Genomic DNA, 21,682 nt, shown 5'->3' with positions numbered 1-21,682 from the left:
AGCTGTGACGGCTTCGGACCTACTTTTGGCTAATTAATATAAAAATTTGTTTAAATTTTATTTTGATTCTAAATATAATATTTTAATTCATTTTATCCCTCATTTTTTTAGAGATTATTTTTATAATAATAATAATTCTAACTAATATATTTGATTAATAGGGATATTTTAAAAGAAATAATACTTATTTATTATAGATAATTAATTTAATTAATTTTTTAATCTACTCAATTAATGAATTAGTTTTTATATTAAACGTTGGAGACCCCGTATAAGATGGTTAACGTCATTCTCAAAAACAGACTCCAACCCCTAACCACTTAATGAGACGGCGCATTACTCATCTGCTATCTCATCTCTCTGTTGCCTATAAAACCCCTCACCTCCCAGTTTCCTCCATCACATTTGCGCCTTACCTCAATCTTAACCAAGATACAGAGGAGAGAGAGAAAGGGGCAGAGAGATGAGTGAGAGTAGGAGTCACCCTCTGTTGAGTGGAGAGAGAGAGGAAAGAGGTTATGGCCATGCCTTATCTCCAAGCCAGATGCAAGTTCTGGCTGCTTTCTGTGAGGCATTTCTGCCTCCTATCAATGACCATCACGATGCCCCTCAATGCCCTTCCCTTCAGTCCTTCTACAGAACCTCCGGTTCTCAGGCTTCTCTTCCCGATGAGGTCAATCTCCCAGTCAGATCAATCTTTGACGACTTTTTGTTTTTTTAGGATGATTCCGTTTTAGCACATTGACAAAAGATGGCCTCTGTCTCTGTATTCTGGATTCGTCGCTAATTTCTAATTTGCTTCGTTGAATGAATTACAGGCAGCGGAGCTGTTACACAAGAGGATTCAACCGGAGGCTCAGTTTGTTGTGGGCTCAGTTCTGCGGATTTTGTCGTTTAGACTGGGAACGTTGTTGCTTTGCGGAAGAATTGCCATGGATCGGAAGTGGCCATTCGTTCACAAGTTCTCCGAATTATCGCTGGACAAGAGAGAACAGATTCTGCAGCGCTGGTCCAGGGAAAAGCGTCTCGTCCCTCTGCGGATTGTGTTCTTGATCATCAAAATCGTCGTCTTTTATAATTTTTTCTCAAGGGTAGTGCTTCTCATCATTCTCAAAACCGTCAACCCATCCTTACTGTAGTTTTGTTCGTTAGCGTTGCTCTTCATGTCATTCGTAAGTAAATTGTCAACGATGACGTGTAGGTATAAGATTCACGTCACTTGTGTGGGGTTATAAAGTACAGCTTTTCACGAAAGATCTTTTGGACATATGACTGAGCAATAAGGTATTCATAAAAATATTATATTAACGAGCGTTTTAGGCGCAGAAGTACAAGCTCATGTTGACTCTAACTAGATGCTCGATAGTTTCACTTAGCCAACTTTCTCTGCGCCTCCATTGTGAGAAAAAGCCATTTCCATCCTTCGCAGTAGTTTGGCCCTTTCTTTTGCGGTTTCTTTATGGTGTTTTTGCAATAAGCTTTTGTCTTTCTCCAATCGCTGCAGATAGATCGAAATGGGAATAACGCAGCGTGGGAAGCTATTCAATACAAAGTGGACACAAGGGAGAAGCTGAAGCTGAAGGAGAGGCCTCTTGAGAAAGGAATAGTTGAGACTATGCTGGAAAGTGATACCACTGTTTTGCAGTCCCTCACAGAAAAAGGCCTTCAAGTCAGTAAAAATGCAGAGAACAACACGTACAAGATCAAATGTGATGTTGTAGTTGTTGGTTCTGGTTGTGGGGGAGGAGTTGCGGCTGCAATTCTTGCAAGGTCGGGTCAGAAAGTGGTCGTTCTGGAGAAAGGAAATTACTTTGTGCCTGAAGATTACTCTTCCCTGGAAGGCCCATCTTTCAATGAGCTATATGAATCAGGTGGGATCTTGTCAACCCTTGACGGAAAAATGATGATCTTGGCTGGCTCAACTGTGGGAGGAGGCTCTGCTATAAACTGGTCTGCATCCATCAAAACACCTGATTCCGTTCTCAGGGAATGGTCGGAACACTGCAAAATTCCGCTCTTTGGAAGCTCCACATACCAATCTGCCATGGAAGCAGTCTGGAGGAGGATTGGTGTAACAGAGAAATGTGCCAAAGAGAGCTTTCAGAATCAAGTTCTTCGAAAAGGGGGTGAGAATATTGGCTTGAAAATCGAGTCAGTTGCTATAAATTCTTCGGCAGATCATTATTGCGGCTCGTGCTGTTATGGCTGTAGAAGCGGAGACAAAAAGGGCACAGACTCCACTTGGTTGGTTGATGCTGTGCAAAATGGTGCGGTGATCATAACTGGATGTAAAGCTGAGAAGTTCATATTGGAAGACAGGAAGAGCGGAATAAGAACAAAGAAATGCCTGGGGGTGAGTGCAAGGACGCTGAGGGGCAAAGTGTCCAAGAGACTCCAAATCGAATCGAAGGTAACAATTTCAGCATGTGGATCTCTCTTGACACCTCCTCTAATGATTTCCAGTGGGCTGCAAAATCCAAACATTGGAAGGAACCTCCACCTGCATCCTGTTACATTTGCCTGGGGATACTTCCCAGAAGAGATGACAGAATTTCAAGGGAACAACCATGAAGGAGGGATCATTACATCAATCCATAAGGTGTATGCTGAGGATTCCACTCCAAGATTCATCTTGGAAACCCCAGCAGTTGCGCCTGGATCATTTTCTGCATATGTTCCATGGGTTTCAGGGAAAGATATGAAAGACAGGATGGTCAAGTATGGAAGAACTGCCATCATTTTTGCACTAGCTAGAGACAAAGGGTCAGGAGAAGTGTTGAAGGAAGGGAGAATCAAGTACAGACTAGACCAGAGGGATAAAGAAAACCTTAGAGACGGATTGAGGCTGGCACTGAGAGTTCTGATTGGAGCAGGGGCTGTAGAAGTGGGAACATTCAGGAGCGATGGACAGAGAATGAAGTGTAAAGGGGTGAGGGAGGAGGATGTGGAGGAGTTTCTAGACAGAGTCATAGTGGTGGGGGGTCCAAGATCAAGGGGTGAACTGTGGACCATATATGCGACTGCTCATCAGATGGGAAGCTGTAGAATGGGTCCTACTGAAGAAGAAGGTGCTCTAGATGAGAACGGTCAGAGTTGGGAAGCAAAAGGCTTGTATGTCTGTGATGGCAGTGTTTTGCCCAGCGCTATTGGCGTCAATCCAATGATAACCATCCAATCCACCGCGTATTGTATTGCAAATAACATTGCAGAGTCGTTCAAAAAGGATAAATAGGCCTTGAAGACTGTCATTCGCTGGGTTCGTTGTCTATTTCATTTCAATTGTTTATTTGTAATCATATGTATAATGCATGTATTTTAATAAATGCTTTATCTTGTTCCTTTCCTTTTAACCTCATTTTAGGATCCTTCTCCGGTTGTTGACACTTATCAGGAATTAGGCCCCAGAAACGATGCCCATCTGAAAACTAGTGACTTGTTCGTGCTTACAAATATCTAATTGCACCTAGGAAACGTCCAAATTAATCTGCGCACTTCATTTAGACTTCCCCCAACATGAAACAGGGAAACGAGTCTGCAATGTACATTAACTGAAGATTTATTAACATGGAAATAAAAAGAAGGATCGGTACTGATAGGAATGAAACCGAATAAGCCAAATTGCCATTATCAGCATCAATTCAAACTCATGCGAGTGAGAAGCACCGATTTATTGGAAAAGCTGGGTTAATAACCACACTTGAATTTTAAAAATAAAAAATGTTTTTCTTTGGGCTTCAATGGGTATTTTCAGCCCATCTGCGTTGAATGTGAAAATTAGAACAAAAGGCTCCTTTAACTGTAAGCTGCTTTTACTGCTTTCTGAGCAGCATCATCCAAATCCTCCGCTGTTATCAACGTCATGCCGCTTTCCTGTCCGAACAATTCATGATCGTCAAACATAACCATTGGAAACACCCTAGATTCGTTAGTCGGGAAATTTCTACATTCCAAGTATTTACCTTCAAAATTCTTTTTCCCTGGTCAACATTGGTGCCTTCAAGACGTACTACTACCGGTACCTTTAGTGCGACCTTGATACATAAGCAAAGTGAAGGTGAAGATCAGTATAAACTTTGAAAAGGTAGAGAATTAGAAATCAAATCTCAATAAATCCATAAAAAAAAACATGAACCTAAAGAAAATTGAGGATTTAAATAAAAGAAATAGAGAATGAGAGAAATAATAATACTTCCGCTTCCATATATCTCCCTCTTCTCTCTTTTTTTTTTTGCCCATATCTTTCAAAAAGAATGGAGATATCAAAGAATAATTCCCCATTATAGGCCAAAAATCTAGTTTTTAATCTGATAAGAACTTAAATACAAGCAGGAGCTGCATTATCTTGACTTCATAGAAGTCATTTGAGATCATAGGATCCCGGATTCCCAGATAACAAGATAACATAATCATCTAAAAGTTCATTAGAACAGAAGAGGGTCCCTCTTCAAACTCAAATATTTAAAATGCCATAGGAAAAAACCGAGTGCTGAAAGGAGTGACTCCATCAACCTGTTTCGCAGCATTTACAATTCCACCTGCTATAACATCACACTTCATTATACCACCAAAAATGTTCACCAAAATTGCTTTCACCTTGTCATCAGCAGTCAATATTTTAAATGCTTCAATCACCTGCTTGATATAAATATAATAATTAGAAACAACTAAACGAACAACGGCCAAATATCATCCTTTTGAAGCAATTTTCTTGGTTATAAATGTGGAGCTAAGACTAATGCCAAAATGGGAGCGGTGATAACAACGCTAACTCTGGAGCATCACCTGGCTTTCAGAGGCATTTCCACCTACATCGAGAAAGTTAGCAGGAGTACCCCCATGCAATTTGATTATGTCCATTGTGGCCATCGCCAACCCAGCTCCATTCACCATGCAACCAATTTCTCCATCTAATCCAATATAATTTAAATCTGCCTTCGCAGCATCCACCTGTCCCAGATGGAAGGCATGGATGGTCAGGAATACCCAGCAAAAATAATGACATATAAATTGTCAATTCTGACATCGCTGTACTGCAAATTTTTCAGTTTTATTACAACCACAACAATCAAGAATAATCATACACGAAAATATCAAAATTAGAAACTATTAGACACGGAAGGAAATGCAGGCCAACCTCCCGAGGATCCTCTTGGGATGTATCGCGGAGAGCAAATATCTCTTTCTGACGATATGCAGCATTATCATCAAAGTTCAACTTAGCATCAGCGGCCACCAACTGGTTATCAGCAGTCTCAGCTAGCGGATTGATCTGTTCAAGAAGATTCATTTATGCATGCATGAATCTTTGTAGAATTAAAATGTAGAAGGTAGACACGAATCACATGACCAAACGATTCATGAATAAGATTTATATGTGCTTACTTCCAAAAGAGTGCAGTCACACTCACAAAAAAGTTTGTATAAATTCTTCACTTGCTCAATTGATTTGTTTCTATCTGCCCCTTTGGGAGCCAAACCATCAACTACCTTTGCAGCATCTTCATCCGTAATCCCCTCAAAAACATCAACAGGTACCTAATAAAAGAATGAGCACGTCAGGTATATATTGAAGGCAAAGGCACCGCTTCAGCAGTAATATTATCATGAAAAATGTTGAAGATAACAAACCTTTACAATCATGTCTGGGAATTTCTCTGCCAGGTCTTCAATACTGGTTCCTCCCTTTCTACAAGCAATAATAAGCTTGAATGCCCCAAAGGAAAGGGAAAAAAAACGTAAGAAGCAACATCAGTACATCACCCTTGATTGATTGGATTTAATGAAACAACAATAGCAGGAGAGGGGAGTCATGCATCAGAGATAGCACAAGTCATACTTAGCATATACAACAAACTCAAAGGTAACAAACTGAAATTCGACACTTACAGGACCGGCAGTTTTACGATCCAGTGTTATAGCAAAATACATTTCATTCACAAGCGACAACTTTTCACACAGGTAAACCTGCAGTAATTAGAAATTGGATGTCAAATGATAAAATCTGCAGGAGGAAATATATCCCTATAATTATAGTTATATATCTATATCGCATAATATATGGAATAAATGATATTAGTTAATAATTTACAATAAAAAGGATGGAAACCACAATTATTCTTCGAATTATAGAGATTGACAAGGAAACACAAGCACATTGCATGGCTAGTTTTTCATGAATTCCGGTTAGCATAATCTATTAAGTAATATACTTTCAAGTACTTTCTTTTCCCAGGGCAAAAAAATTGAAATATCAATCAGAAGAAACATTACTCCCTCCGTCTTTTTTTATAAGCAACATTAAAGCTCATCACGTAGATCAAAATGTCAGTAAAAATTAGTTAAAAACAACAAATGTGTAGAAATTAGAAGTTCTTTCTCTAAAATGCCCTTATTTATGGGGGGAAGAGAGTATAAGAGAGAGAATAAGAAAATTATTATAATAAAGAGATTTATGGAAGAGAGAGAATGTGTGATGGAGAGATGATGGTTTGGGAAATAAGATAATAAATATATTAAGTATTAAAATAAGTAATTAATGAGGGAAAAATAGAGAATTCACTACAAAAATTTAAGACAACTTGCAAATGTTACTTATATTTAGGAACAAGGGAGAGATGGTAGTTATTGTTTATAAAATAAGACAGAGGGAGTATAATATTTCCTCTTGAATGTGTGAGCTTGAACACAAATATACATGAGGAGCAAGTTATGGTTTTGAGTTCAATGAATATCCAACTGTTAAAGAAGAACCATTCAGGCACAAACTGTTTTTGAAAACTAAAGCACAAACTCCACAGCTTCACAAAATTTCAATCTCCCTAGAACTTGCAAGCGAGCTAAAAGAGCTGGTATGCTTCAGCTTAAATGATTGAACAGTGTCAAACCTTGCTAACAAGTTTTCCCTGTGGACCAGTTTGTTTGGTAACTAGTATCTGCCCAAGCATCTTCCCTGAAATGATGATAGCGATAACAACAAATCAGAACAATAATAGCACTAAGCAAAATGACCTCAGAAATTTTTATCATCTAGTACTATGTATTATCAGACCGTGTGTTCAATCTGGCCACTACTTGCTCAAGGAGTTAGAATTCTACATCTTATGAAAAAATCTGGCCAAACATTACTACGTCTTATATCCACAGCATAGACAAGCATACAAAAATTTCAGCCATGACTCAGACAAGGCTAAAATAACAGAACATAATCTTAAGCAAATATAATGAATGCCAATGGCATTTCATTTGAGAACAAGAAAACCTTCAAATTGACATATCATGGCAGTCACGTATTACCGGCAAGGTCTTCAACTTGTTCAGTCTTGACGATGTGAACTCCTCCCTTCAGACCACTTTTAAATGTTCCCAAACCTCGTCCACCGGCCAAAATTTGACTTTTAACCACCAACTGCATCATAATCAAAATTACACTGCTCTTCATCGCTCAAGAAGTTCAGTAATAATTAACAAGTATGTTTAATACATTCGGTTTTGGAGGGGAAGTTTGGAAGTTCAAATTTCTTATAATTGTGATAAGGAAACAACTTCATAATAGAAAACCATTTTTCTCCGGTTCAGTAACTTATGTAAGCATCAGTGGTACGAATTACCTCCCTTTCGTCAGCAAACACGTCCTTGATTGCCCTTTTTATTTCTTCAACAGAGGAAACAGCTACACCTCTTGGAACATTGACTCCATGTTTGCTCATCAATGCAGCTCCCTGATGTTAAGGAAAAAAAGGGGGATCATTAGACATTGGCAAAAAATTACTTAGACTTGTATTAAAAAGATCCAAAAAAATTAGCATGCCAGATACGTCCACTGGGGGCTTCTTTCAAACATCACAATTATCTATCACTTGATTCCCAACGAAATGTGCGAATAAAAGACACGGAAAGCATAAAAGTACAAAAAGAAAAAATGGTAAAATGCCGCAAGATCAGAGCGGTGGGACAGGCAACTAAGTCTTTAACCAAGATGCAACTCCTAGATGCAGATTTCTAACCATCGATCATAAAACAAAACGATAACGATATCGAAGCACAATGGCAGTGTAACAAAAACCAGTTTAATTCAACCTCTTTCTCAAGTTGCAAGTGAATACTAACGATGAAAATTGAGAGGGACCTGGTACTCATGGATGTTGAGGCGGCGGAGTTGTTGCTGTTGCCATTTCCCGGCGACGGAGATCGTCCGGGATACGAGCTTGTTGAGCAATCCCCTCACCATTCTCTTGTCGATTTCAAAGATCCGAACGGGATATCCAATTAGACGCCGACGCGCCTCGAGACACAATTCATTCAGGAATCGGTACCTCAAGTGGTTGCAGCCTCGCCGGAGGCAGATGCACAGCCAATCCGGGTCAGAAATGATATCGGACCCTACGAACTCTATTCCGCCCTTTCGTTTCGGGTTAGATCCGCCAGCACGCTTGGCTTGAAAATTAAGCGGTATAATAATAATAATAATGAAATAATATTAATCTGCCGAACCATATGAAATACTAAGGTTATTGATTTATTCAAAAAACATATTTTAATGTAAATCGGGATTAAATTTTTTTAGTATAATTATTTTATGTATAATAAAATTACTTTTAAAACATGTCTGATGGCATATGAGATGTATTTCAAATTTGATCAGTTATGATTTTTTTTTCTGTTGATGTAATTTGAAAAAAAAAATTGATAAAGTATGACTTCCACATAGCCTAGGAAAACAGTTTCGAAGGAATGGTGATTCCACTGGTACCCTTCTTTTATAAGTTAAGTGGCATGAATTCAAAGAATTTGATTTTCATTTTCATGATGGAAAGTAGTCGTAATTCCGTGAATTCCAGGCCAGGCCGCAGAGCAAAACTAGTGAGTTCTAACGCCACCACCCACCATGAATGCTTCTGACCCCAAAAAAAAAAAAATCGCCACCATGAATGCCGTTCGTATTAACTAATAACCAATGCGGGGAAACACGCATATGATTTATTTTAATTTGAGACATGGTATACTAGATAAAAATGATTTATTAATTGTTAAGTATAGGTTAGTAATCATTAACCAAAAAATGGAATGAAATAATCTCAACCATCTAAATCTGCTGATAAATTGTGTTGTTATTTAATCAAAAAATCATAATCTTATTTTTTTTTAAAAAAAGGTCATCACCCATCATTAAAAACATGATTCCAATTCCAAGATTATATATAAACTGGGTTCAATTATGGTTCAACCGAAGCTTTCTCTTCTCAGCATTTTGCCAGCGATATCACCTTACAGATTATTAAAAAATGTAGTCACAGACAAAACACATGTTGGGGGGAAAGTGCACGAAAATTTTAAATTCACTGGCAATTTTAATGTACAAAATATGACTCAAACGTTCAAGCTATGCCTTATATTTAATGAAATTTTATAATAGTTTGTTTAAAGAATATGTCACAAATATAATTGAATGAGCACAGAAGGTCACCCGGAGGGGACTTTGTTTGGGTAAAAAAAAATTTCTTTTTGAGGGGGGGAATGGTCCAGATATGTATTGTTTTTATTTCATATTAGAAATTATTGAGAGGGAAATTTAATTGTCATGAATCATGACCCTGATAAATAAATTTTTAGTGAGAACGTGTGCTTCGTTCCTATTGGAGGTTTTTCTTTTGGCCAGTGGTTATTGAATGGCGAATTAGGTGGCTTTGTTACGTAAAGGAAACAAAAATTAATATATTTCTTCTGCCAACGAAAAAGTTTAATATTATTAATGCACAATAAATTATAGTTTTACCTATTCTGATTGGTTATGATTTGGGACCATTGGGCACACTAAGACCTTTGAATAATTGATTCTGAGCATAGCTATTGGTGCACTTATCAGTTGTTTTTTACGAGATAACTACGATTCAGGGTTAAAACTGTAGTCTAAGAAAAAACGAGGGTGTTTAAGAGGTACTAGTATTTTAGAAAAATACACTTTTAGCCTAAAATTGATTGATTTTATGAAACCTAATAGAAAAAGCAGTCCAGTAGAAAGGAACAACGTAATGAGCATCCTAAATCCATTTTCTATATTTATGTAAATTTAAACTTAAGAACTCATGTTTAAGTCATTATAAACCTTTCTCACTGTAACCAGCTCCTATCAATGATGGATGCCCCTTCTAATACCAATAAAAAAACATAGATAAATTATAGTTCCCTCAGCGCAGCCAGGTAGACGGCTGAGATTAGGTACGGGGCTAAGTATTTTTCTTTTATTTTGACTTTAGTATGAATAAAATATTAAAATATTTATACTCATAGTTGAATTTGAGTTAAAAAAAAAAAAAAAACTGCTTACGTATTTTCAAAGATTTTTGTTTAAATTTTAACTAATTAACACTCAGTGTGCAGAATTTATAAATTTCCATTCGAGTACAGAACCCTTCTCCGAACTATATGGTTTTTAATGTACAGAATTATTGATATATATGTACATATAGGGGTCACTTGCTACTTCATTCGTGATTAAAATTCCTGATAAGCTATTCTTTCTTTTCTTCACTGGTTGAGTGATTGATTTGATAGAAATTAAAGTATTAATTGATTATTCTGTGAATAAAGAGATTATATTAGTTGGTTTATTTGCATTTGAGAGATGCTTTATTACTTGCTTGATTCGTTTGGCTAAAATTGCTTGCTTGATGGAAAACATTTAAATAAAGGCAAGATTTAAGTTTTCTCCCCCTCGCACCTGTGTGACAAAAAGACGTTGATGTTTTTCTTTATAAAAAAATAATAATTACACATATTTATTTATATATCCTCAACATTTTTTTAAATACTGTTTATAATTGCATTGCCCATTTTTATTGTGACTGGATCCCGTGTTATAAGCATGCCAAAAATAAAATGATAATTAGACCATATACGAAAGAATTTGATATTGAACAATGTGAATATTTTAAGGTTTTCCGTCACAATTTTTCCAACGTGCCACTAAAAGAACAACGACATTTGGGAAAAAAAAAATAAATTATATTGGATGAAACTTGTCAATGTGTAAGATTACAACCCTAGACCCGTAAATCTCATTAATCCGTCTTAAAAACTTTATACTTATTTAACATACATACTTTTTAAGAAACTCAACACTCTACAGAAGAACAAGTTGAGAACAAAATTATAAATTCATATAATAAATTTAACGAAATGATTTATATAAAAAAAATAAAATATATATGTGTATGGGGACTTCTCACTTGATCCATGTTTTTCACGTCACACAAACATATATAGCGGTGACTGAATGTCAGCATTTTAGGAGCTGCTTCTGGTTGAGCTGTGCGGATAAAATAAGAAATTAATGGACTCGTAATTTTGATGAGGTGGATATATACAGGGAGAGATTCATATGTTAATACAATGAAGAGGAATTAAGAAATGATAAAATGGCTGGTGTGAGTGGTGAGATGTGACGGGAAGGAGGTTCTTTTTCAATCGAAGATAACTCTCACCGTGATGATGAGAGGGACCCCTAACTGATTCGCTCCTCTTCTTTTTTTAGGAAATCAGACGGTATTTCTCGATCAAGGGTTAGAAATTAATCTTCTATCACCAAAATACTACTAGGTTTTATCTCTTTTAATAAAACCTTTCTATGCATACAACCTAGTTAAAACCTACGACGTCATATTTAAGGGGCTCGGCTATCTATCAACCTTGTCAAATTATGTAAGTAATGGATTTGCTCTTTTAAACACTAACCATGCTCTGTTTATATATAGCTCCTTCTTTATTGGCTTTTCCTGTAATTCTTTCGGTTCTTAATGTAAGACATATTTAACTAGTTTGATTAGATTAAAGAAGTCAGGTACGTTAGTTAATTATAAAAAACATGATGTGTTTTCTAAAACACCATAGTTATCTTCTTTAATATTCTCCCTCAATCTCCTACTTGATTATGATTGATGAAGTATCAATAGGAATAATTTTAAAAAAAATTGATAAATATAAAAAATAGATCTTACATTTAGGATTAAGATTAACTTAATAATTATGTCCTCTATTAAGAACAACAAGAGTATTTTGCAAGGCACTGTTCTTTTTCTTTTTTTTTGGCCACGAATAGGTATCATTATATTGGAAGTAATTTTATTTCAGGTGCTATCAAGCACTAAATAAGAACATCTCTCCCGGTAAGAATTCAAATTTTAATTTATCTTGTTGAGAACGACTAACCTTTTTTATTGGATTTAATCCTGTTGGGGATAAGGCCCTATTCATCCGCGATGCAATCTGACAAAGCGCGCAACTTTGTCATCTCTCTCTTTGCCTCCCTTTTTTTCCCCCTCCGTCCAAAACGATCTACTCAGTTCACAAAATCAAACGTACAACCTCATAGTTTTTAAATAAGATTTAAAAACTTATCAATTGGGCCTGACTCGATATTTGATTTTCTCACTATTAATATTAACTGCAAGCCTAGAATAATTTTGGCATAAAAAATGACTGTTTTCTTTAAATTCGCAACTCACCGGATGTTAACGTAACATAATTATGATTTATGAGTATATCTACTATAGAGTTCAGTTTCCAGTTTACGGCTATTTTAATTTAATTCAGCATCAGCTTATTAGTTATTAATAAGTTTTTTTTTAGCAGGGTACCGAAATTCATTAATAAGTTATTTTGTGTGCCTTTTGCGTGAAAAAGCATGTTTTGAAGGCGAGAAAAACAAATACCCCATCTTTTTACCTGATAATATGCTTGAAATTAAATATAGTCCAGTTTGTGAGAGAGAGAGAGAGAGAGAGAGAGAACCACGCGTGTGAAGTTAGATCTGCTTTATGTCCAGATCAGGCTTCTTCATTAAAACGAATTTAATTCCCTCCGAGTTTACTTCTTTAAGCCCAGCATCTTGCAGCCAAACATTTTTTCCCACTTAGCAAAGTAGTGATTTTTCTAATAATTATAAGATTGAAAGTTTGTATTAATTTTTTGAGTTAACATAATTTCTGGTCCCTCAAATTTGTAGTTATTTTGGTTTTGATCCCTCAATGAGTAAAATTATCTAAATTTTCATTGAATTATATGGACCAATATTATAAATAAAAAGAAACTTGAGGGACTAAAACTTATAATTTGAAATTTAAGGGATGAAAACTAAAATCAGGACAAACTTGAAAAGCCAAGATTTTATTAACCTTAGTTTTTTTTCATGTTGATTAAAGAATTGGGAAAATTGCAAAAAAAGATCTTGGAATTGTAAAAACACAGATAGAGACTCTTGACAACTTCACTTTAGGTTTTGACAATTTCACGACATAGTATTATTGTCAAAACCTAAAGTGAAGTTATCAATGGTTCCTATCTGTGTTTTTATAATTCTAAGGTCTTTTTTTACAATTTCTCTTAAAGAATTCCTCTTGAAGTGGAACATTATTAGAACATGTTATCTGTACAATAGAAAAATTAATTGCCATAGAATGTTTAAAAACGTGTTTTCAGAATAGGGTTTCGGTTGGCTTTGATATTTAATTATGGTCAAGGTAAAGTTTGGTGTGACTTTAAGTATGACATTAAAGTTTAGACCTAAATTTAATTTGTTCAGGCCGAACAAACTATCCAGCCACTGCAAGGCTTTCTTAATTTCAATCCAACAAAAAAGGGGGAAAATCCACTTATTCTATAGAAAATGCCCCTTCAAGAATCTGCATCTTTTTCTTAAAAAATCCATATGTGATATATCCCTAAACAAAAGACAGGATTCGGATGTTTGATTTGTTTCTTTATTAGATTTTCTGGTTTATTGATCGAGGATTTGTGTTACTATTAATTTGGTGTGTGTGTGTCGGTAATGTGATTAATGATACTTGATACGATGATTAATTTTTAATATAAAATAATAATTTATATTTAAATTCATTCTCACAAAATTATCAGAGGATTGATTTCAAGTGACAATAATTGAATTGTACTGATCTATAGTATTATCTGGGAAAAAAGTATTGATATATTGTATAAAACGCTACTCTAATTTTAAAACGTCTAAATTATCTTTGAAAATTTGTTTCATCAATATATGAACATGAAATTTTTTCTCACGCAATGCATGGAAGAGATGATAATTTAAAATTTATTCATATTTTGAATATATAAATCCTGTTTAAAAATATTGAAATAATAAAAATCACATAATTTATTTCTACATATATTTTATATCGACACTGATACTGACTTTAAAAAAAAATTCAAAACTTCTGGAACGAAGGAGCGAGGGCGAGTCAGTCATTTTAAACGTCCTTGGTACGGTTGTAATATTTGTCAAGTTAAGAGGGCAATTAGTTATTTCCGGCGCTATAAATACGAAAGCCCCCGCTTCCTTGCCCATTCTTCTCTTCTGCCCGTCGGTTTCGCGTCTCTTTCTTTCTCTTCATCTCTCTTCCTCTTCTTCTTCTCAATTGCCGGAAATTATAAGTGGCTGCGTCACTCCCAATACCCAGATTCCGTCTCATCCCTATCTGATCCGTCCTTCCGCTCGTCACACACTTCCCTTCGTCTTTGCCCTTTCTTTTTACTTAATTTACGCTTTTGCCTACTCGTTCTTTTTTCTTCCCAATCAAAAACCGTCAGGTTAGTTGTTCTGGCCACCTGGGTTTTTTCCCCTTTTTTCTTGAATTTAAAATTTGCTCCACTTTTTGTTTTGTCGAAAAAAAATTTCTCGGCGTTTGGGCGCTGACGTGTCATGCAGCCACACAGCCATGAATACCAAAACGATGCGTTTGCCTCCACGGCGTGTATTAACGCCTAGCACTTCCCTTAGTAATAACAAGCGCAAAGAGAGAGATGAAGGCTTTGAGAGGCCCAAGCCCAGCCCATCATCCAATGCTCCAACGACCATAAACTCAACCAAATCTCTCAAGCCGGATAAGCCGAGAGCTGGCTTCGAGCCACCCCGCAGCAACGGTAAAGGCCTGGAACCGACCTCTTCCACTCAGCTCCTAGCGGGCTTCCTGGCCCACGAGTTCCTCACGAGAGGGACTCTCTTCGGCGAGCCTTGGGACCCATTCCGAGCGGCAGAGGGCCCCACAGAGGCCGATAAGAGAAAAGGCAAGTCGAGCCAGACACGAGAAGCGGAGCCGGAGAAGCAAGAAAGGTACGCGGAACTAGCAGACTTGTTGAGGGCGAGTGGGACCCACGTACCTGGCATAGTGAACCCCACCCAGCTCTCTCGGTTCTTACATTTGTGATCTAACTGTGACCCACGATTACACGTGGAAGGATCGCATTGGATATCTCTGCCTTTGGGGCAGAGTATAGAAAAGAAGTCCTTTTTCCCGTTGCAGGTTCCTATGATTCCCCACCCCCCACCTTTGTGTGTGCAGGATTTGTGTGTGAGAATCGCCAAATCTGCGATTTGTGGTCTTGCCTATCCATGCACGCATCTACTTCGTACTTGTTCATTCTAATGTTCGGACCTGATCTGATTTGCGTGCAACAAAAATACTTGCTTTTTCCTCCAAACAAGTTTTTTCCTAGATTTTGAAGTTACCCTTTTGTTCTTTTTTATGCACTTCGTTGACAATTGTGTGCGCGATTGAAAGGTAGTTTGGGATTTTTTTTGGGGGGGGGGGAACTGAAGAGATGACATAGATTTAAATGATACTTGAAGTGTGATTGTAGGTGGCTGGATTCAGTCATGTTGTGTTATGACTAAATTGGAAAATATGAGGCTTCGCTTTGAAATAATGAACACTAGGACGAAACTTGTGAGAATTTTGGGTTGTCTTTGTTTTGGGCTGGTAATTTGGGGTGATTCAACAAAGTTTTGATATTAATTATTAATGAATGTGTGAGCAATACCCAAGATTTGTGAAAACAGGTTGAGTAAGTGGGGCCCGCAGTGGAGGCTATCTATGGTGATGGGAGCGTGAGATCGGGCATCGTATTCCTGTGCATGTGACATGAGAAAGAATATGTCCCCAGCTCCAAATTCTAATTCTCGACCTAACCCCCTCTTTCTTTTTTTCTTTTTTTAAACCATTTTAATTTCTTATCATGCGTTTCTGATGACAATCCACGTTCATCTACAAGTCTAACCTATTCTTATTTCTACTTCCGTACTTTTATTTTTTTTATTTTTCGAAATTGTTTTCCAAACGGTTGCTGAAAAATTCTCAATTACAAAATTTATTGTTGAAGGTACTTCAAGTTTTTTTTTTTTTTTGGGTCAAAAGAAGGTACTTCAAGTTTATTTAATGGCCTGTGCGCAACTCTTCTTCTTCTTGTGTGCACAAGCTAAAGATGAGCAGGACCATTTTAAGGATCTGAGTGGGTAATAAATTTTGTAAGGCAGGACTTTTAGCAATTTCTAGTTATAATCTTCATGAGCACAATCAATGGTTTTAAATTTCAGTTTTGAGAATGTCGCCTCTTTGAATACTTGGTTGAAAATTTTCTTCGGCGCACTCTAAAATTGCATAATTTTCCTAAGAATTAAAATGAGCAAGGTAGTATCTGCACTCTCTAATCATGTTTTATTTTTATGGTACATCTGACACCGTGATATTAAATTTTTGATGTGTCTAACACCTAATTTTATTTATAGTGCATTCATTACTCTAAATCATAAATAAAATTATGATGATAAATATAACCAAAAAAAATAACATCCGGGTAGGGGTAAAAGAAAAGTATTAGGGTGATGAATGCACATCATATATAAAAAGGTTAAGTTACACTCAACACTTGAAATATTTTCTCCACTACATCCAACACTTAAAATATTTTGTGACCCATCTAATACTTATAAGTATTTTTTTTAGTACGTTCAGTATCTTAAAATATTTTTTTAATTATCCAGTATCTTAAAATATTTTTTGAGTGCGTCCAACATTCAAAAATAAAGAAAAAATACTTTAGAATGTTTGATGCATCTAAAAAGTTTTAGGTACTTGATGCACTATAAAATATTTCAAGATGCTAAATATATTGGAGAAAATGTTTTAAAATATTAGATACACCTTAACTCTATATAAAATCAGAATGCGAAATGCTAATTTATCCTTGGAGTTCTGCCTGTGTTAGGTGACTGGTTACACTTAATTTTTTGAAATAACTTTCACCCTTTTCATTAAGACATTAGCATCACTCATTCATATGTTTAGAACTTTTTTGCCAAGAAAGGAAGATAGAAAACGAAAACGAAAAGAAAACGCACTCATATAATTGTGCGCCGCTCGTTAGGTTAATTTTTCTTTCGTTTTTTTAATAATTGATTAGCCTTTTATATCGTATACGGGTAAGTAATATATTAACGCTTTCCATGAAAGTTCTTTTGAAACATTTTTTTTTTATGGGCAGACGTTGGGTTTTAAACTTCGGTATATTGTATAATTTCATGCCAAAATTAAAATCAACTTGTCCTGACTCGGTCAAAAACAAATACAATAAGCATTTATTAGGGAGCCAAGTTTTTTCCTTCCTTAAATTACTATTAACAAGCTTGTTATGAATTTCATCTAAATTAAAATTATGCCTAATTAAGTAATTATTCTATTTTTTATCATTAAAAAGTACTCCCTCGGGTTCTGAGTGTAATATCAATTTTGTAACATAAATTACAATATAAAATAAGTTTTATATTTTCCGTTGAAGGCAGGGAGAGGGGGTCAGACCAAGTTTAGGTTTCAATCAATAAAATTTGATTTTTTTTTTTTGGGTTTAGGATGTTTGAATGAAACCAAACCGTGGTTTGAAAAACTGATTCTGGAGAATAGATTCTGGGAAGAATAGATTTTATGAAAAAGTGATTTTGAGAAGTGAGAGTGTTTAGATAGTTGTTATCAGAAGAACTTTTTATATATACAAATTACTAAAAAAGAAATAAGTTAATATGATAATTACAGAAAAAATAGATTTTATGATATATTTTAATTTAGAGGAATAAAATTGTTAATAATATATTTTTTATTAACATAATTAATAATACATAAGATAATATAATTAATAAATAATTAATATGTATATATATTTATAAAATATAAGATTAAAATGTTTATAAAAAAAATATGTTTATAAAAAACAACAAGATACATATCCTATAGACTCTCACACTCTCTCTTTTTTCTCCAAAGCAAAATTTTTTTGCTTTTTCCAAAACCATGGTTTTGGAACCAAAACCATGATTTGGCCCAAAACTATGGTTTTGGTTTTTAAGGGGGTGTTTGGATAGCATTTTGTGCAAACCATGGTTTGGGCTTCCAAATCATAGTTTGCAAGTGCATCCAAACGGTGCCTTAACCGAAGTCAAGAGACAATCGATTGCTTGTGACGCGATGTTGAAAATATTTGTTTAGAAAAAGTGGATGGGACAAGGTCTTTGCCTCACCTCTAAAGTAATTATTGATTTGTTTCTAAATATAAAATTTTCATCCGACTAATTCGGATCTATATTTAACAGCGGTCAGGCAAAGGGTGATTCGAGTTTCTTTTCTTTTGTTTTTATTTCCCCGGGGCCTGAGGTTGCTTTCCATTTATGGTGTTTTCTTAAATCGCAAATTGTTATGCGTAATGGCTTTTATACTCACGTCTCTGTTACCATATATTCCGTTATTCGCGAAACAAACAACTTCACGAAGCAGGGATTATTCCGAATAACGCCAAATATATTTTTCTGAGAGGATATTTTCAAAGATATAATGTGATGGCTCTCATCTTAAATATAAATATTAAATAATTAATTTTTAAATATTTAAAAAATATATAAGTTAGTTATTTATAATAAATATATGTTGATTTATCTCAAATATCCATTTTAATTATTACTCTTGTAGGTGAAACCTTCTTTAAGATGTGTAATCAATAAAGATAATTCAAGAGAGAGAAAATTTGTGAAGTCAAAAAAAAAAAGTTTTAAACTTACATAGATAAAATAGATTAAGATTTTATATTTTAAATATAAAATAAATCTTTAATTAGTTTTTATGGTTAGAATTGGACGGAGTGATAATAACCACGCGAATAAAAAAAAATATGGGAGGAGTCAGGAGAATAATAAGGAGTTTCAGATGATGGCACTAGATGCCAAATCTTGGATGGAACCGATCCTTCAAAGTTTGGCATCTTGCATGAAATTCCAATACATTTTTCTTACGTATTTTCCTCAGTGTTCATCTCTAATCCATCGTTCTTTACTACTATCTATTTGATTTTTAATATAAGAGTTAATTTATCTTTTAATTTAATTAATTATAAATTAAGATCCTAATCTATTTTGCCTCTTATATTTAATCATTTTTTCAACGTAATCCTTATAATAGTCCCACATATAAAGATTCCATCAAATGATTATTCTAACTGAGTACACATTATTAACAAGAATGTTCTAGAAAAAACAAAAAGCAACACCTATTTTATTAAAAATAACTAACTTAATAAACTTATTTCAGCTAGTTATTATAATAAGAATTGTAAATAATAATAATATTATTATAAATATTTCAACCTTCAGTTTAACCTGGTCGGAAAACTTTTACCTTGTCGGGGTTCATTGCATGTCACGCTGTTATGTTGTCTACTAAAAAGTTTAAAAATAATAACACAGATGATATGCTGGTAAAAAAAAATAACACAGATGATATAAACTTTTTTTTTGGCTTTGACCAGGAGTGCGTGAGGAGTAAATAACACTCTTGGATCTTTAATATAAGACTAATTTAATTAATTTGATTAAATTAAAAAAGTTAGGTAAATTAATTAATTATAAGAAATATGACACGTTTTTCCTAAAATATCATAATCATCTTTCTTAATATTCTTTCTTCCTCTTCTACTTGATTATAGTTAAGAAAGTATCCATATGGGTAATTGTGAGAAAATTGATAAATATAAGAAATAGGCCTTATATTTAGAACCAAAACCAACTCAACAATTGAGTCATATATTAAGGACAGGAGGAGTAGTTCTGTTTGAAATAATTTATAAATAAATTTTAATCATAATTTATCAAATATGTAAAATAAATATGTGAAGAAAATTATCCTGATTTATACTACTTCTGGTTCTAATTATAAGAGCTAATTGATTAATTTTAGGAGATTAAGGAATGAGGTTAAGTTAGTTATTTGTAATAAATAGTTATTGTTTTTCCTAAAATATCCTTGCTAATCAAGTGAATTGGTTAGAATTACTATTGTTAGAATATGAGAAATAAGGGGATTGAGATCTTATATTTAGGATTAAAATAAAAGTCAAATAGGGTCATATATTAAGGACTGAAAGTAATACATAAATATAAAAGACAAAATAGATTAAGATCTTATATTAGAATAAAATAAAAATTAAACAAGATCTTATATTAAATGTTATAAAACATGTTTATAAATATTTTTAAACATCTTCTCACCCAAACAGGCCAATCAAGCTGAACGCATGAAAAGCGTGGGCTCTGGAATGATCGATCGAGAGCATCGAAGTTATCGAACAATAAATACCAACCTTAAATTTGGGAGGCCCCGCCGTGCCCACTCCAATCCTGAATCGTTAAAACGGCTTGGAATTGTCATTCATGCCTGACCCCAACTTCTGGACGAGGCATGTGTCCGCCATCTCCAAAGAATCCAAAGCAACTCCAATTTCTTCTTTTTCTTTTCTTTTTCTTTTTGGTGCCAAAACTCCAATTTCTATTCACTTCGCTTATTTTCTTCATGCTCTTAAATTTTAGATCCACTAACTCCAATTTCTATTCACTTCGCTTATTTTCTTCATGCTCTTAAATTTTTAGATCCACTTTTAATAATTGAATTTATTTATTTATTTAAATTCTGACATTTAATACTAATTCTAATACTATACATAAAAGCTCGTAAAATGGTGTACTTTCTTTCTAAACATAAATCTCAATTTATCTATTTTAATACACACTATTTTGAACTGAAACGAATAGAATGTAAATGATCTTAAATCTAAATATCACAGATCTAAAGAACTTGAAGATATTCTCTCGATCGATCAGACCACTTTTTAATAAGAGACAGATAGATTTTATTATAAGTTACTTGACAAGATATTAATAATTTTTAATTTTTAATACCGCTCCTGCTTAAATTTATTAATTTTAAGAGAGGACGTAATGCAAATTTAAAATTTTCCTTGGCAAAATTAAAAATTTACTCTATTTTCACACGAAGTTAAAGACTAGCAATCTCTCTTAATTATTTGGTAAAGCTTAATAATCATTGCTTATAATCTAATCCAGATGTTGTAGTATTAAATTATGCGTGACGTACGCTGCAGAGGTAATTTAGACTGAGCTGTTCTGTATTTATATGGAATTTAAAATGAGTTTTTACTTATGGCCAGTAATATGAATATTTTTTTATATTTATACTACCTCCGGTCCTTAGTATAAGACCTATTTGACTTTTTATTTTGGTCCTAAATATAAAACCTCAATCCATTTTGTCTCATATTTATATATATATTTTTAAAGTAACCCTTCTAATAATAAGAATTCTAGTCAATACACTTGATTAGTAAGGATATTTTAGGAAAGACAACACCTATTGAGGATAAATAACTAACTCAACTTACTTCCTTAATCTCCTCAAATTAGTCAATTGGTTCTTATAATAAGACGGAGGTGGTAGTATTGATTTATGGGTGCCATAAAGTGTTGACCCAAAAAAAAAAAAAAGGGCCACAATTGATAATACAA

At 34.4% G+C, this 21,682-nt stretch overlaps 3 protein-coding genes across 3 annotated transcripts; 2 read left to right on the top strand and 1 right to left on the bottom strand.

Moving 5' to 3' along the window:
• Nucleotides 1-390: 390 nt before the first annotated feature.
• Nucleotides 391-3,350, top strand: LOC114734400 (long-chain-alcohol oxidase FAO2-like). Its single transcript, XM_028922044.1, has 3 exons — nt 391-673; nt 819-1,091; nt 1,505-3,350. Exons 1-3 carry the CDS (start codon nt 464-466, stop codon nt 3,230-3,232), a joined length of 2,211 nt encoding a protein of 736 aa, XP_028777877.1. The 5' UTR covers nt 391-463; the 3' UTR covers nt 3,233-3,350.
• A 192-nt stretch (nt 3,351-3,542) lies between these two features.
• LOC114734426 (succinate--CoA ligase [ADP-forming] subunit beta, mitochondrial) lies at nt 3,543-8,435 on the bottom strand. The gene is made up of 12 exons (XM_028922063.1): nt 8,126-8,435; nt 7,608-7,718; nt 7,294-7,405; nt 6,885-6,949; nt 5,887-5,964; nt 5,629-5,703; nt 5,383-5,535; nt 5,135-5,269; nt 4,783-4,947; nt 4,510-4,632; nt 3,960-4,031; nt 3,543-3,870 (listed from the first exon to the last, which is right to left on the bottom strand). The coding sequence occupies exons 1-12, from the start codon at nt 8,225-8,227 to the stop codon at nt 3,793-3,795; spliced, it is 1,269 nt and encodes a 422-aa protein (XP_028777896.1). The 5' UTR covers nt 8,228-8,435; the 3' UTR covers nt 3,543-3,792.
• A 5,935-nt stretch (nt 8,436-14,370) lies between these two features.
• On the top strand, nt 14,371-15,538 carry LOC114734437 (uncharacterized). Its single transcript, XM_028922071.1, has one exon. It carries the CDS (start codon nt 14,727-14,729, stop codon nt 15,213-15,215), a length of 489 nt encoding a protein of 162 aa, XP_028777904.1. The 5' UTR covers nt 14,371-14,726; the 3' UTR covers nt 15,216-15,538.
• Nucleotides 15,539-21,682: the final 6,144 nt, after the last annotated feature.

This window comes from Neltuma alba, unplaced genomic scaffold, assembly GCF_004799145.2.
Source record: "Neltuma alba isolate B1F8T4 unplaced genomic scaffold, ASM479914v2 tig00002635_pilon, whole genome shotgun sequence".
NCBI lineage: Eukaryota > Viridiplantae > Streptophyta > Magnoliopsida > Fabales > Fabaceae > Neltuma > Neltuma alba.
The sequence above is the reverse complement of the archived record's forward strand: the minus strand, read 5'-3'. Positions and strand labels throughout refer to the sequence as shown.